Raw genomic sequence first — 15040 nt, forward strand, 5'->3', positions numbered from 1 at the left:
GGATGGTAGTTTGAAGTCCCTTAAGCGTCTAAGGTGATAAAGATGCTGACGGGCTTTCTTTGCCAATGCAGTGGTGTGGCAAGACCATGACAGGTCCTCAGAGATGTGAACTCCAAGGTACTTGAAAATTGTCCACTTTTTCCACTGCTGTGCCACCGATCATAACGGGGTGATAGTTCCTCTCCTGCTTTATGCTGCAGTCCACTATCAACTCCTTTGTCTTGCTGACGTTAGGGAGGAGATTATTGTCCTGGCACCAGTCCTCCAGGTGTTTAATCTCCTCTAGGTAGGCCCTCTCATCATTGTTAGAGATCAGGCCCACTACAACAGTGTCGTCAGCAAACTTGACAATGGTGGTAGAGCTGGAAGTGGCCACACAGTCATATGTGTACAGTGAGTACAGCAGGGGGCTCAGGACGCAGCCCTGGGGGGCGCCAGTGCTAAATATGAGTGCGGGTGAGATGTGTTTTCCTACCCGCACAGCTTGTGTTCTGTCCGTCAGGAAGTTGGAGATCCAGTGACACAAGGATGGGTGAGGTCCCAGGTTCTCCAACTTGATGGTTAGTTTAGAGGGGATAATCGTGTTAAATGCTGAGCTGTAGTCAACAAACAGCATTTTAACATAATTTCCCCTCCCAGCGTCCAGGTGTGTTAGTGTGGTGTGGAGGAGGTAGGTGATGGCATCATCTGTGGAACGGTTGGGGCGGTATGCGAACTGTAAAGGGTCCATAGAGTCCGGAAGTGATGAGGTGATGAAGTCTCTGATGATCCTCTCGAAGCACTTCATCACGACTGATGTCAGGGCCACTGGGCGAAAGTCATTGAGGCAGGCTGGCTGGTTCTTCTTCGGGACTGGAACGATGACGGACTGTTTGAAGCACGCTGGTACGATGCCCTGGGTCAGGGATAAGTTGAAAATATTCGTAAACACCGGCGCTAGCTGGTCTGCGCAGGCTTTGATGACTCGGCCAGCGATCCCGTCCGGTCCTGCTGCTTTCCTGGTGTTCACTCTCCTGAAGGCTCTCCGTACATCACTCTCCCTGATGATGAGGGGTTCCTGCGTTCCGACGAGCTCCGTCTGCATGCTGGACACACCGGTAGCGCTGTTAGCATCGCTAGCGCTGTTAGCGTTGCCGGCTGCAGCCTCGAAGCGAGCGTAGAAGGTGTTCAGCTCGGTTGCCAGAGACGCGTCCGCACTCACCAGTCTGGAGGGTGGGCTTCTGTAGTCCGTAATGATCCGTAGTCCCTGCCACAGGGTTCTAGAGTCACTCTGCTGCAACTGTGTCTCTATTTTCTCCCCGTATCGCCACTTCGCCTCTTTCACCGCTCGGTGAAGCAGAGAAGGTTGCAGTCCCGAATGTCTCTCTGGTACTTGATCCTGGCACGGAGGTCGTCGAGCTTGTTGTCCAGGGACTGGACTTTGGCTAACAGGATACTGGGCAGGGGAGCTCGATGTGCCCTAGCCCTCAGCTTGTTCCTGACACCGGCTCGTTTTCCTCGGGGTCGTTTCATGTCCCGTCCTTTGTTGTTCCTCAGGATCTCCCTCGGCCACGATGAATCCGTTAAAGACGGCAAACGGTGAGTGGATTGTAGATTAATAGAGATAAGAGTACTTCTATCATAGCAAATACAACCCGTGGTGAAAAGAAAAACGATTAAAATCGATAAAAAGCTGTGAAATAACTAAAAACAGGTAAAAAGTTGTCGGAGCAGTCGAGACGGCAGCCGACCTCACCGGCGCCATCTTGAATCATCTTGTGGGTATTTGCGGCACTGCTCTGGAATGGTTTAAATCTTATTTAGCAAGCAAGACTATTTCTGTTAGCTTTGCTGGCTCTGATTCCTCCTCTGCCCCCCTGTTATGTAGGGTTCCATAGGGCTCAATTTTGGGGCCCTTGCTTTTTGCACTTTATCTGTTTCCATTGGGAGCCATTCTTAGAAAACATGGAATCTCCTTTCGCTGCTATGCCGATGATATCCAGATCTATGTGCCATTAAAGAAGAAGGATGGCTTCCCAATTAAATCTCTTCTTGCATGTCTTGATAACATTAAAGCTTGGATGGCCCTAATTTTCTAAATTTTGATGAAAAAAGGGCTGAAGTGTTAGTCTAGGCAGCATCTAGAGACACTGATACATGCCTTTATTACATCGTGGTTTGATTACTGTAACGCACTCTGTTAGAGTCAGTGAGTCTTCTCTTTCACATCTCAGTTGGTTCAAAATGCCGCTGTAAATGGACTAGTTCTTATATAGCGCTTTTCTACTCAGTGTGAGCACTCAAAGTGCTTATACAGCATGTTTACATTTACCCATTCATACAAGCACTTCCATGATTAACTACGCTAAGTGCTTCAATTATCTAACATTCACACACATTCATACTCCAACAGTTGCGTTGGAGAGCAACTTGGGGTTAAGTATCTTGCCCAAGGATACATTGGCATGCAGCCTTGAGTAGCCAGGAATCTGTCCCCTCTAAGTTGTGGAATAATTGCCTTTGTATGTTAGACAATCGCCTACACTGTCTATTTTAAAAACCCATTTATACTCTGGCCTTCAACCCACCATGGGACATTGATCCTACCTGTTTTAATGGATTATATTTTTTATTTATTTATTTTTAAATTTTTTTTTGTCTTAATATTTTAACTCATTTGGTGTACAGCACTTTGTATTTGCTGTGGGTCTTTTAAAAAGCTATATAAATAAAGTTTGGTATGCTATGGTATCATTACAAATAATCAAATTACAGCTCTGTAGGGTGACAAGTGTGGTATCTGATCTACTGTGACTTAAACTGCTGTGTTAAACTGCATCTATGTATGGGTTTCTACTTTAGGATGAAGGCCTCGAGTTCAGGCTTGCTTTGACCTTGTCCAAAAAAGGATTGCTCAGAATGATCATATAGTTTCCATCAGTAAATGGTATGAGAGAGTGTAACCCCTTGTTTCTCTCTCTCCAAAAAGGGAATGACCTTACAGACATACAGGAAACAAGCTATACCTGGTTCTCCATAAAATTCTATATGTGGTACAATGTCAAAGGTCAAGAATGTGGGTGCTGGCTATATAACTCTTGCCAGTCCCTTTGTCACACGAGTTAGGGCAATTGGAATTCCCTCTCCCAGACAGCTAGATGAGAAGCGTCTGTTTTGACACTGTCTGTTTTTGCAATAAACTTTGTATATATGCATTAAGACTTTGTCGGCGAAGGATTTCTTCAAACACAACATTATGGCATCAAGATTAAGAAACAACACAAGCCACTGGAGAACTCTGATAATAAATCTGTTTTGGGTGTTAAAACTTAAATCAAACAGTGCTCATTTATTAGGTCAGTGTAAAACAGACTTTCTGCTCCCATCTTACATCAGACACACTAGAACACAGCAACAACTTTCCCTGAACAGGGAAATGTGAACTACATTTTTTATATCAATTTCATATCAGATTCAAACCAATCAGCATAACATTATGACCGCCTATCAAAATTTGTATTTTAAACCTGTCTTGTGTGGCAGAATTATGATCTGAATGCTGTACCAAACATATTTGGCTTTCCAAGATGAGCTCTATACAGTAGATTCTCTACAGGCTCTGTCATGTCATGGCTGTGTGCAGGTAAGGTTAGACCCAAATGTAAACTCTGGGGACAGAATATAAACTCAGGTTTATTGCAAGAAACAAGATCAAATATATATGTTTTGTTATATATACATATGCTGGGCTGGCACAAACTTAATTCACACACAGGATGATTAGTGAAACAGGACACAGCTGGGGAGAACAGGTGAACTGAGTCAAGCTAATGACACAAGGGACATAAAACTGAACATAATGCACAGTAGACAAGACTAACAGAATAAAACTGTAAGTAACTAGACATAAGAAATGCAAACTTGACAAGACAAAACACGGGGACTCAGGGAATGCAATGAAATGTAACCATGAATATACAGGGGTTGGACAATGAAACTTGTCATTTTAGTGTGGGTGGTTTCATGGCTAAATCGGAACAGCCTGGTGGCCAATCTTCATTAATTGCACATTGCACCAGTAAGAGCAGAGTGTGAAGGTTCAATTAGCAGGGTAAGAGCACAGTTTTGCTTAAAATATTGTAATGCACACAACATTATGGGTGACATACCAGAGTTCAAAAGAGGACAGATTGTTGGTGCACGTCTTGCTGGCGCATCTGTGACCAAGACAGCAAGTCTTTGTGATGTATCAAGAGCCACGGTATCCAGCGTAATGTCAGCATATCACCAAGAAGGACGAACCACATCCAACAGGATTAACTGTGGACGCAAGAGGAAGCTGTCTGAAAGGGATGTTCGGGTGCTAACCCGGATTGTATCCAAAAAAAATTAAAACCACGGCTGCCCAAATCACGGCAGAATTAAATGTGCACCTCAGCTCTCCTGTTTCCACCAAAACTGTCCGTCGGGAGTTCCACAGGGTCAATATACACGGCCGGGCTGCTATAGCCAAACCTTTGGTCACTCGTGCCAATGCCAAACGTCAGTTTCAATGGTGCAAGGAGCACAAAACTTGGGCTGTGGACAATGTGAAACATGTATTGTTCTCTGATGAGTCCACCTTTACTGTTTTCCCCACATCCAGGAGAGTTACGGTGTGGAGAAGCCCCAAAGAAGCATACCACCCAGACTGTTGCATGCCCAGAGTGAAGCATGGGGGTGGATCAGTGATGGTTTGGGCTGCCATATCATGGCATTCCCTTGGCCCAATACTTGTGCTAGATGGGCGCGTCACTGCCAAGGACTACCGAACCATTCTGGAGGACCATGTGCATACAATGGTTCAAACATTGTATCCTGAAGGCGGTGCCGTGTATCAGGATGACAATGCAGCAATACACACAGCAAGACTGGTAAAAGATTGGTTTGATGAACATGAAAGTGAAGTTGAACATCTCCCATGGCCTGCACAGTCACCAGATCTAAATATTATTGAGCCACTTTGGGGTGTTTTGGAGCAGCGAATCAGGAAACGTTTTCCTCCACCAGCATCACGTCGTGACCTGGCCACTATCCTGCAGGAAGAATGGCTTAAAATCCCTCTGACCACTGTGCAGGACTTGTATATGTCATTCCCAAGACGAACTGACGCTGTATTGACTGCAAAAGGAGGCCCTACACCATACTAATAAATTATTGTGGTCTAAAACCAGGTGTTTCAGTTTCATTGTCCAACCCCTGTAACTCAAGTAACTAAACTAAGTAGGTCTGAGGCTACAAATAAAAACCCAACCAGGAACTAAAAACTGCAAAACCCCACAATAACTTAAGAAATAATGGGACACATTAAATAACAGAATCTTAAAGTTAAAAAAAAAAAAATGAAAACACTGGGTCACAGACCTAGGATAGGACCTAGGATTGTTCACATAAGTTTATAGATATTATGGCAATGCTAGAGTTGACAGGCAGGAACAAAAGCATCACAACAGTCATCTTTATATTGTAAATTAATAGCTATACAATAGATAAAATCCAACAGTCAAAACGACCCCCTATGAGCAGCACTTGGTGACAGTGGGAAGGAAAAACTCTCTTTTAACAGGAAGAAACCTCCAGCAGGACCTCCTCCTGTGACCGGTTGGGGCTGAGGGGAGGGAGACAGGACAAAAGACATGCTGTGGAAGAGAGCCAGAGATTAATAATAACTAATGATTAAATGCAGAGTGGGGGTATCAACAGAGTGAAAAGAGGTGAATGAAAAGAAACATTGCATCATGCAATCTGAGAGCAAAGTGCTCGATTAGGGTGATGCGGTGCTATGAGATCTTTAAGATAAGATGGGGTCTGATTATTCAATGCCTTTTATGTGAGGAAAAGAACAATATAAACATAAGACAGACCAGAGATCTCACAGGATGATTAAATAATCAAAACATTGGGTCAGAGACCCTGGTGGACATCGCCAGACCACCTGGCTCTTTGTGGTTCATCATCCCTGTGAGGGGGGGTCGCAGACGGAGACGGCGCAGAGAAAGGAGGCAGAAAAGAGGCGGCAGAGCTGGCGTTTTGGAGAGGCTACGTAAACGGCCTCATAGACCTCCGTTACCCAGTGTTTTCCTCGCCAATGTAAGATCACTCCCGAATAAAATGGATGAGTTGAGACTGCTGGTGGCTACAAACAGGACCGTGAAGGACTGCTGCGTTTTGCTCTTCACTGAGACCTGGCTTCATTCATCCATTCCTGATGCAGCCATCGAGCTAGCCGGCAGGACAACGCACCGGCATGACAGAATGCGGACCTCCGGTAAGAGCAGAGGAGGGGGTGTGTGCTTGTATGTAAACAACAGCTGGTGTACAGACAGTATGACTGTGAACAGCCACTGCTCTCCGGACCTGGAGTACATGACTGTTAAATGCAGGCCCATCTATCTGCCCCGTGAGTTTACAGCTGTTTTGATCACTGTTGTTTATCTTCCCCCTGATGCTAATGCTAACTCGGCTGTTAGTCTCTTACATGACACGGTTTGCAGTCAACAGAGCAGATATCCTGAGGCTGTACACATCATTGCAGGAGACTTTAACCATGTCGATTTAAAGACTGTTCTACCCAAGTTCCATCAGCATGTTAAATGCCCTACAAGAGGGAACAACACACTGGATAAAGTCTACTCTAACATCAAGCTGGGTTTCAGGGCTGTGCCACTGCCACATCTGGGCCAGTCAGACCATCTGTCCCTGCTTATGATTCCAGCATACACCCCCCTCAGCAAAACTGCTCTTTCTACATCTAAGACTGTTCAGACCTGGCCTGAAGGTGCCTCTCAACAGCTGCAGGACTGCTTTGAAACAACTGACTGGGACGTATTCAAGCACCAGGACCTGGAGCAGTATACCTCGGCTGTTCTGGACTACATCAAGTTCTGCACCGACACTGTAACTGTGGACAAGAATATCCGGGTTTTTCCAAATAGAAAGCCATGGATGAATGGAAAGGTGCAGAGCTTACTCAGAGAAAGGAACATCGCCTTCAGAGCTGGTGATGGGGCGCTTTACAGCGCTGCCAGAGCCAACCTGAAGAGGGGCATCAGGGAGGCCAAGGCTGTGTATAAGAGGAGGATTGAGGACTGTTTCCAGAGCCACGACTTCAGGCAGGTGTGGCAAGGGGTTCGGCATATTTTGAACTACAAACCCAGCCTGTTAGTTGATCAGCGTAACATCAATCTGGCAGAGGAGCTGAACAGCTTCTTTGCACGCTTTGAGGTACAGCAATCAGAGACAGCCATCCAACATCCCTCAGCAGGCAGCAGCAGCATCCTCAGGCTGCAAGAGCAAGAGGTGAGGCGTATGCTGGAAACTGTGAACCCCAGGAAAGCTGTGGGGCCCGATGGTGTCTCTGGACGGATACTGAAGGTCTGTGCGGCTCAGCTGGCAGGTATTTTTACCAGCATTTTTAACCAGTCCCTGAGCCAGGCTGCTGTCCCTTCCTGCCTGAAGTCCTCCATTATCGTCCCCATCCCCAAGAAGAACACTATCAGAGGTTTGAATGACTACAGGCCAGTAGCACTAACACCAATTGTTATGAAGTGCTTTGAAAAGCTTGTCCGGGCTCACGTCATCTCCAGTCTCTCTCCCAGACTAGACCCCCACCAGTTTGCCTACAGAGCCAACCGGTCCACAGAGGACGCCATTGCCACGGCCCTCCACTCTGCCTTCTCTCACCTGGAGCAGGGGGGGAACTACGCTCGGCTGCTCTTTGTGGACTTCAGCTCGGCGTTTAACACCATCCTTCCTGGCAGACTGGTGACTAAACTGTCAGATCTGGGGATACCACGCTCCACCTGTCTTTGGATCAAGGACTTCCTGACAGACCGTTCCCAGAGGGTAAGAGTAGGTCCCCACCTCTCTTCAGCCATCAGCCTCAGCACCGGCTCTCCACAGGGCTGTGTGATGAGTCCCCTACTCTTCACCCTCTACACACATGACTGCACCTCCATACATGCCAGTAACTGCATCATTAAGTTTGCGGATGACACCACTGTGGTGGGGCTCATATCAGGCGGGGATGAGTCAGCATACCGGGACGAGGTGCAGCGGCTGTCAAGGTGGTGCAGTGAGAATAACTTGATCCTGAACACCACTAAGACAAAGGAGATGGTAGTAGACTTTAGGAGGACAACACATGTCATTCAACCTCTGTTCATCGAGGGGGATGAAGTGGAGCTGGTTTCAGATTTTAGGTTCCTGGGAGTACATCTGCAGGATGATTTGACCTGGAGTATCAATACGACCAGCATTTACAGGAAGGCCCAACAGAGACTGCATTTCCTGAGGGTTCTTAGGAGCAACTATCTGACCCAGAATCTGCTGGTGTCCTTCTACCGTTGCTCTGTAGAGAGCATCCTGACCTACTGTCTGTGCGTGTGGTTCAACAGCTGCACAGCAGCAGACAGGAAAACACTCCAGCGAATCATCAACACGGCTCAAAAGATCATAGGCTGTCCCCTGCCCTCCCTCCAGGAACTGTTCAATGCCCGCTGCCAGAGGAGGGCACAGAACATCCTCCAGGACCCCTCACACCCTGGACACTCCTTGTTTCAGCTACTGCCATCAGGCAGACGTTTCAGGACAATGAAGGCCAGAACAAACAAGTCAAGTCAAGTCAAGTCAAGTTTATTTATAAAGCACATTTAAAACAACGACGTTGACCAAAGTGCTGTACAAGATCTGTAACCCCAAGGACTATACTAAATAAAAATAAAAATATATAAATAAATAAATAAAATAATAAAATAAAAATAAATAAATAAAAACATTAAGAACAATAAATAACATAAGAAAATTAAAAATTAAAACGTTTAAAACAAGTACCATAAAATACCATAAAACAATCATCTAAAAGGAGGTAGCACTGCAGCCAAATGCCAAGGAAAAGAAATGTGTTTTTAATAGAGATTTAAATGTGTGTATCGTCTGAGCTGTGCGGATATGGAGAGGTAGATCGTTCCATAGCTTTGGTGCTGCTGCTGCAAAAGCTCGATCACCTCTCTGTTTTAGTCTAGTTTTAGGCCTCTGTAAGAGCAGCTGGTTCGATGACCTCAGAGCTCTTACAGGGGTGTGACAGTGAAGCAGCTCAGACAGATACAAAGGTGCCAGTCCGTTTAAGGCTTTAAAAGTAAGCAATAAAATCTTAAAATCGATTCTAAAACGGACAGGGAGCCAGTGAAGGGATGACAGGACTGGGGTAATGTGTTCATGCTTTTTTAAACCGGTTAAAAGACGAGCTGCCGCATTCTGGACTACCTGCAGGCGGCGCACAGATGATTGATCTATGCCAAAGTACAGAGAATTACAGTAGTCCAGGCGGGAAGTAATAAAAGCATGAATAACTTTTTCCAGGTCCTGCTGTGGGAGATAAGGTTTTACCTTGGCAATGACTCTGAGTTGGTAAAAACTGATTTTGGTAACAGCACTTACTTGCTTCTCCATTTTAAAACTACTATCTAAAATGACACCCAGATTTTTCACAGCATCACGACAGTGAGGAGCCAAATGACTCGGAGTGCCAGAGGAGTAGCTTGAGGGGTCAAACAGACTGAGGAACAGCTTTTATGCCAGGGCTATCATTGAACTGAACTCTGTGTGGTTTGGACAGTGATGTGGGGTGGTAGTGCTGACTGTGTGCGTGCGTTGGTGTGTGTATTGGGGCTAGATTCATCTTAATTTACTATTGTGCACTGTATTTTAGTAATCATTTTTATCACTCATATTTTTATTATTTTATTATTTATTGTCTGAGGCACCTAAAAAGGAATGCATTTTAAATTTCGTTGTGCAACTTCTGTGTACAATGACAATAAAGATTCTGATTCTGATTCTGATCATAACAAAAAGGATATCAGAAATAAGATTGGCTCACAGTTCACTAATGGACTTCGTTATAATAGAATACTCCTGAACTCAGACACTTTAAATTGGTGATGAACAACATTGGCTTGTGACTTCTTAGTGGATTTTAATTCTTAGTTTGTGTGATTCAGACAATTACAGGGAAGCTTGTTACTTTATAGTTACTCTGTGCTTCACACATTACAATAACCTGTGAACTGTGATGGTCATGAGCTGCAGGAGCTGCTATGCTGCTGATATTCTGATTCCTTCTCTCTCATCACCTGTCTGTCTCTCAGGGCCAGTAACCATGGAATCAGTCTGGATGAAATTCCAGTGGACAGACGACAGAAGTTTTTGGACCGACAGAGGAAGATGAAGAAGTGATGAATACACACACACACACACACACACACACACACACACACACACACACACACACACACACACACACACACTACCTCAAGGACTATGTTTGAAGGGACATGTCATCATTAGGTGAGACACTTTCAGCCAAATCCATCTGAACTGCTGAGATCTTGAGGTTCTTAAACTCTGTAAAGTCTGAATGGATGAATCAGCCATTGGTGCAGACACTCATTTCTACTTCCTGATTTATCTAGAGGGTGGTTAACTTTGATTGGTCACTGACATCACTTTGCCATGTTTCTGTTTGACTAGTAAAATTGCATTTACCTGATGCACCTGAAGGCACCTTCTTGTAAGTAAATCATACATTTTCAGTCCAGATTTGTTTCCTTACTATCAACTGAATTTCATATTCTTTTGCAATATTATCACAATAATAGAAAAAAAATGGATTTGTGCTGGTACCATTTTCTGCAGTTTAGATTATTATTGTCTTTGATTTGAGAGTACATGTTCCGGAAAGCAGGTTCAACAAACTCTGACTTCATCATGTGAGCTCTGAGATGGACACTGTCGCTAAACTGTAACATCTTTATTACACAATAGTCGTTCTTGCACCTTGAATCGTGTACCTGAAAAAGTTTGAAAAACTAATACTAAATCTAATGAAAACTAAGCTAAAATTAAGCAAAAATTTTTTAACACTAACTGAATTAGAGGGAGAAAAAATTTAAAATGAAAAGAGTTTGAGATCATGCGTATATTCACTCCTTTCAAGATATAAGATACAAGAGAACTTTATTATCATTATACATACAACGGAATTTCATTCAGGTCAGCCATCCAAGCGGGGGAAATGGGTGCCTGCAGCCGCTGCCCAGCTAAGGGCGCCGCCGTCATTTGCCTCCATGCCGGTAAAACTGTAAACATCTGATTTCTAAACATGTTTATTAAGGTGTAAAAACTTTGAAACTCAGATAAGATTAAAAGCAGAAAAGGTTTTCCTCGTGTCAGCTCAGAGTTTCTGCTAAAACTCTGTGGAACAGGATATTTTCTGTTGTTTCTATTGTTCAAACATCATGTTTTAATGTGTAAAGTCCCATATCTTGTTCCAATAATAAAAACTTTCATAAATTTTTTTATTTTTATTTTTAAATGCAATGTTTGTAAGCACAGTTACCTATAACTGTAGAGGAGGAGCTGGAAGGAGGAGGAGCCTGGCTTCATCACAGCTGTTATACAGGACTGAATAACAGCTGTGATGTTATTCAGTCCTGTATAACAACTGTGATGAAGCCAGGCTGTTATACAGGACTGAATTCAAATGTGAAGATTTTCACTGACCTGCAGCACAACCATCAGAACAACTCTAACCCATCTGGGTGACAGTGAGTTTCTTTGTTCAGAGCACATTTATGCTTTTTTTGTTTGTTTTGTTAAAAATGTTATTTTACCCAGTAAAATTTTTGAGAAACAGTTCTCATTTACAAACATGACTTGGCCAAGAGGCCCCAATAAAATCAGGTCCACAACACATAGATACACATAAACATATAAACATACCAAAAATAAAAAATCCCAGAGCACACATGGAAAACATGACAACTGGATAAAAAGCAGGAGTAAGAAGAAGAATAGGTGAATTAGCATTAAGGGAAGAGAGGGGAAACTAACGTGTGTGTGATATTGTACGCATGTAGCAATATATGAAGGAGAAAATGGACGTGGGTATGTACATTAGTGTGAGCCAGGGAGATCAGCAAGACCAACAGTCAACTATAAGCTGTTAAGTTGAAGCTTGAAAGTAGCAAGAAGTGTTAAGGTTTTAAACTCATAAGCTCACTGGCAGCTGTGGGTCTAATTCAGTTCAACAGTGTGATGGAAATTGTTCTCTTATTCTGTTCTTATGGCTGATGGAAAGATCCATAATATCATGTTATTGTCTTCATATAATCCTCTATTACAAGAAATACTGTACAGGTTATCCTTTGCACTGAATGTTCTGATTATATTCAGTGACACTGACGGGTAGATAACTGCTTCCTATAAATGACTCTGTGCTTGTTCTTTGTCAAACACCATGCAGACTGCTGCTGTACTCTGTGTTATTGTTTGACCTTTTTGCAAAGGCAAATTAAAATGTTACAAACACAACCTGTTTGTGTAGATTGATTCATTTCAGATTTTTGTTTCAGAAAAGTGGGATGTGCTGGAGAAACAGTATTTGACTGGATTGAGATCTTGGGAATTCAGAGGCCTCAAATGGTTACTGAACAATGTTTGCTTTGTGGCAGGGAGCATTGTGCTGCTGAAAGAGGCCACAGCCATCAGGGAATACAGTTTCCATGAAAGGGTGTAAGGATGGTCTGCAACAATGCTGAGGTGGGTGGTGTCAAAGTAACATCCACATGATGGCAGAACCCAAGGTTTCCCAGCAGAACATTGCCCAAAGCATCACACTGCCTCTGGCAGCTTGCATTCTTCCCATAGTGCATTCTGGTGCCAGGTGTTCCCCAGGTAAACAACACACACACACCTGGCCATCCACCTTCTTCCATTGCTCTGTGGTCCAGTTCTGATGCTCACATGCCTGTTGTTGGTGCTTTCAGCAGGTCACCAGGTCTGGGGCCTGGTCAGTAGTAATAATTAGGTGGCCCTTTCACACCTAGGTGTGAAAAAAGCCCCGCGCGTGCATGAGAGGGCGTGTGCACGTGCGTGATTGCGCTGATTTGTGATAATGACGTACAAGGTGTCCGATCAAAACAAACGACCTCACTGTCTCAGTGGTTAATTAAAAATACAAAGGTAAATAATCTAATATCTGAGCTCACCTGTCGAGCATAAAACAGACAACACAGTGATTAATTAAAATACTATGGCGAAATAATAGCCAATGTCCGAATTTATGGAGCCAGAACAGTGCCACTAAAAAACGAAACCAAAAAATTAACTGAAACTGAAAAATTAAACATCCACATTGAAATAAATGAAGTTAAAACAGTTTTTTTACACACAAAAAAAAAGTTTTATTGAAAAACTAGAAAAAGCATTTCCTGAAGAAAATGCACTGTGAATGCTGCATGCTGAAAGATTGCAGCTGAAATGCCAAGAAAGGCTTCAAACAGCTGAAACTTCATTTGCTGAATGAGCTTCAGTGAACTGCTGAATACCCGAACTGCTGAATTGCTGAACTGCTGAATTGCTGAACTGCTGAATTGCTGAACTGCTGAACAGGTGTTGAACTGCTGAACGAGTGTTAAACAGCTTAACAGCTGTTAAACAGCTTAACAGCTGTTAAACGTAATGGCATAAAGTAATAGCATAAATCTGCAGAAGAAGTTGAACGTTTTGATACCTGAACGGTTTCTGTAGCATAAACGGTGCTGAAGTTATTACAGCAGAACCAACAGCTCAACTTTGAAGGACTTGCATGCTGAAGATAATTCCACAAATCAGTTTAAAGACTTCAAAGAGCTGAAACTTTATTTGCTGAATGAGCTTCAACAGCTGAAGAAGACAAAAAAATTAATTTGAAATGCAATACAGCTGAACTTGTCAACAAAGGAGCTAAATTGAACTTGATTTCTCTGAAAGGGGAGAAAAACAGCCTGAAACTAAAACTGGAACAGAAGACAAACCATCAAAGAAAATATTAATATACATTTTTATAAAAGTTAAATGTTTTGCCGTCATTTTAAAGCTTGAATTGTTTCTGTAGCTCAAAGTATGCAGTTTCTAGGCCATAACAGTAAACAAATAAAAATACAAATAAATGCAATTGATTTAATTAATTTTTAAATATTGTTATAGTTATATTTTTTTAATTGTATAATTTATATAATTACTTTTTAAAGTCACAAGACTTTTCTAACAAATTGAGCAGAATGTAACAGAAATCTTCAATCTATTGTGAACTGCTACATCTAACAGTGTACAACACAAAGAAACACAAAGGAAAGCAACATTAAATATATTCAAACATTTCAAATGATTAAATTGTGCATTCACTAACTGGCTCATTGTAAAATAAAAAAATATAAGAAATCCTGATCACATGGACACCTTGTTGGCAGACTTGGTACTGTAAATCTAAATCTAAGTCCATTCAGGGAGTGTGTATGAACAAAATGCCTATGTTTGCACATTGTGTGTTACATGCTGTGCTCTCTGGCACATACAGTCAACATGAACTCAAAGAAGTAAAACTCAAAGTGCTGCCATCAGTCACCATCTGACTCAGTGTCCTTTTGTCACAAACTGATTGTTCTTTTTTGCACAGTATCCAAATAATAATGTGTTACTGATGAACTGTGTCAGGATATATAAGTGAATATAAAGTAATGTGCCAACATAAGATAATAAAACTTAAATCTCACTAACATTTGGAAACAGTTTTTGACCCTTTTAGCACCGATTAGCTAAGCTACTGATAGCTTTTCACATCATGCTTAGACCTCAGTGTGGAAATAGACTTTCAGTGTTTGTAGACTGTTTGATTATAGCCATGATGGGAAAAATAATCCCAGAATACTGTTAATTTGAATATGACTAATGTCTATGTACCAGGGTTTTCATTTGCCCCAGTCTAAGGACACAGATGTGAAAAGCCTTTGAGCTCTTACCAGCTGATACCCCACAATAAACACCAGGGATGTCAAGAGAACCAAAATATTGTTACCAAGTCATAATGACATCATTCGGCTTTTCAAATTCAAGCTTCTATCTGTTTTTGTTCTTCTGCATATGCAGCAGTTCTCAAAGAGTTTAGTTTAGAGTGCATTCATTTCATTAAGAAACTGTTTTA

At 42.7% G+C, this 15040-nt stretch overlaps 1 protein-coding gene across 1 annotated transcript in view; it reads left to right on the top strand.

Moving 5' to 3' along the window:
- LOC115775468 (retinal guanylyl cyclase 1-like) overlaps positions 1 to 12390 on the top strand; it is a gene marked incomplete at its 5' end in the record, with an annotated part of 30748 nt that extends 18358 nt beyond the window's left edge. The window contains one exon of the mRNA XM_030723004.1: positions 10167 to 12390. Within this exon, the coding sequence (XP_030578864.1) occupies positions 10167 to 10254 (88 nt within the window). The remainder of the gene's footprint in view (positions 1 to 10166) is intronic.
- Between the last annotated feature and the right edge of the window lie 2650 nt (positions 12391 to 15040).

Source organism: Archocentrus centrarchus, unplaced genomic scaffold (assembly GCF_007364275.1).
Source record: "Archocentrus centrarchus isolate MPI-CPG fArcCen1 unplaced genomic scaffold, fArcCen1 scaffold_146_ctg1, whole genome shotgun sequence".
In the NCBI taxonomy this organism is placed as follows: Eukaryota; Metazoa; Chordata; class Actinopteri; order Cichliformes; family Cichlidae; genus Archocentrus; species Archocentrus centrarchus.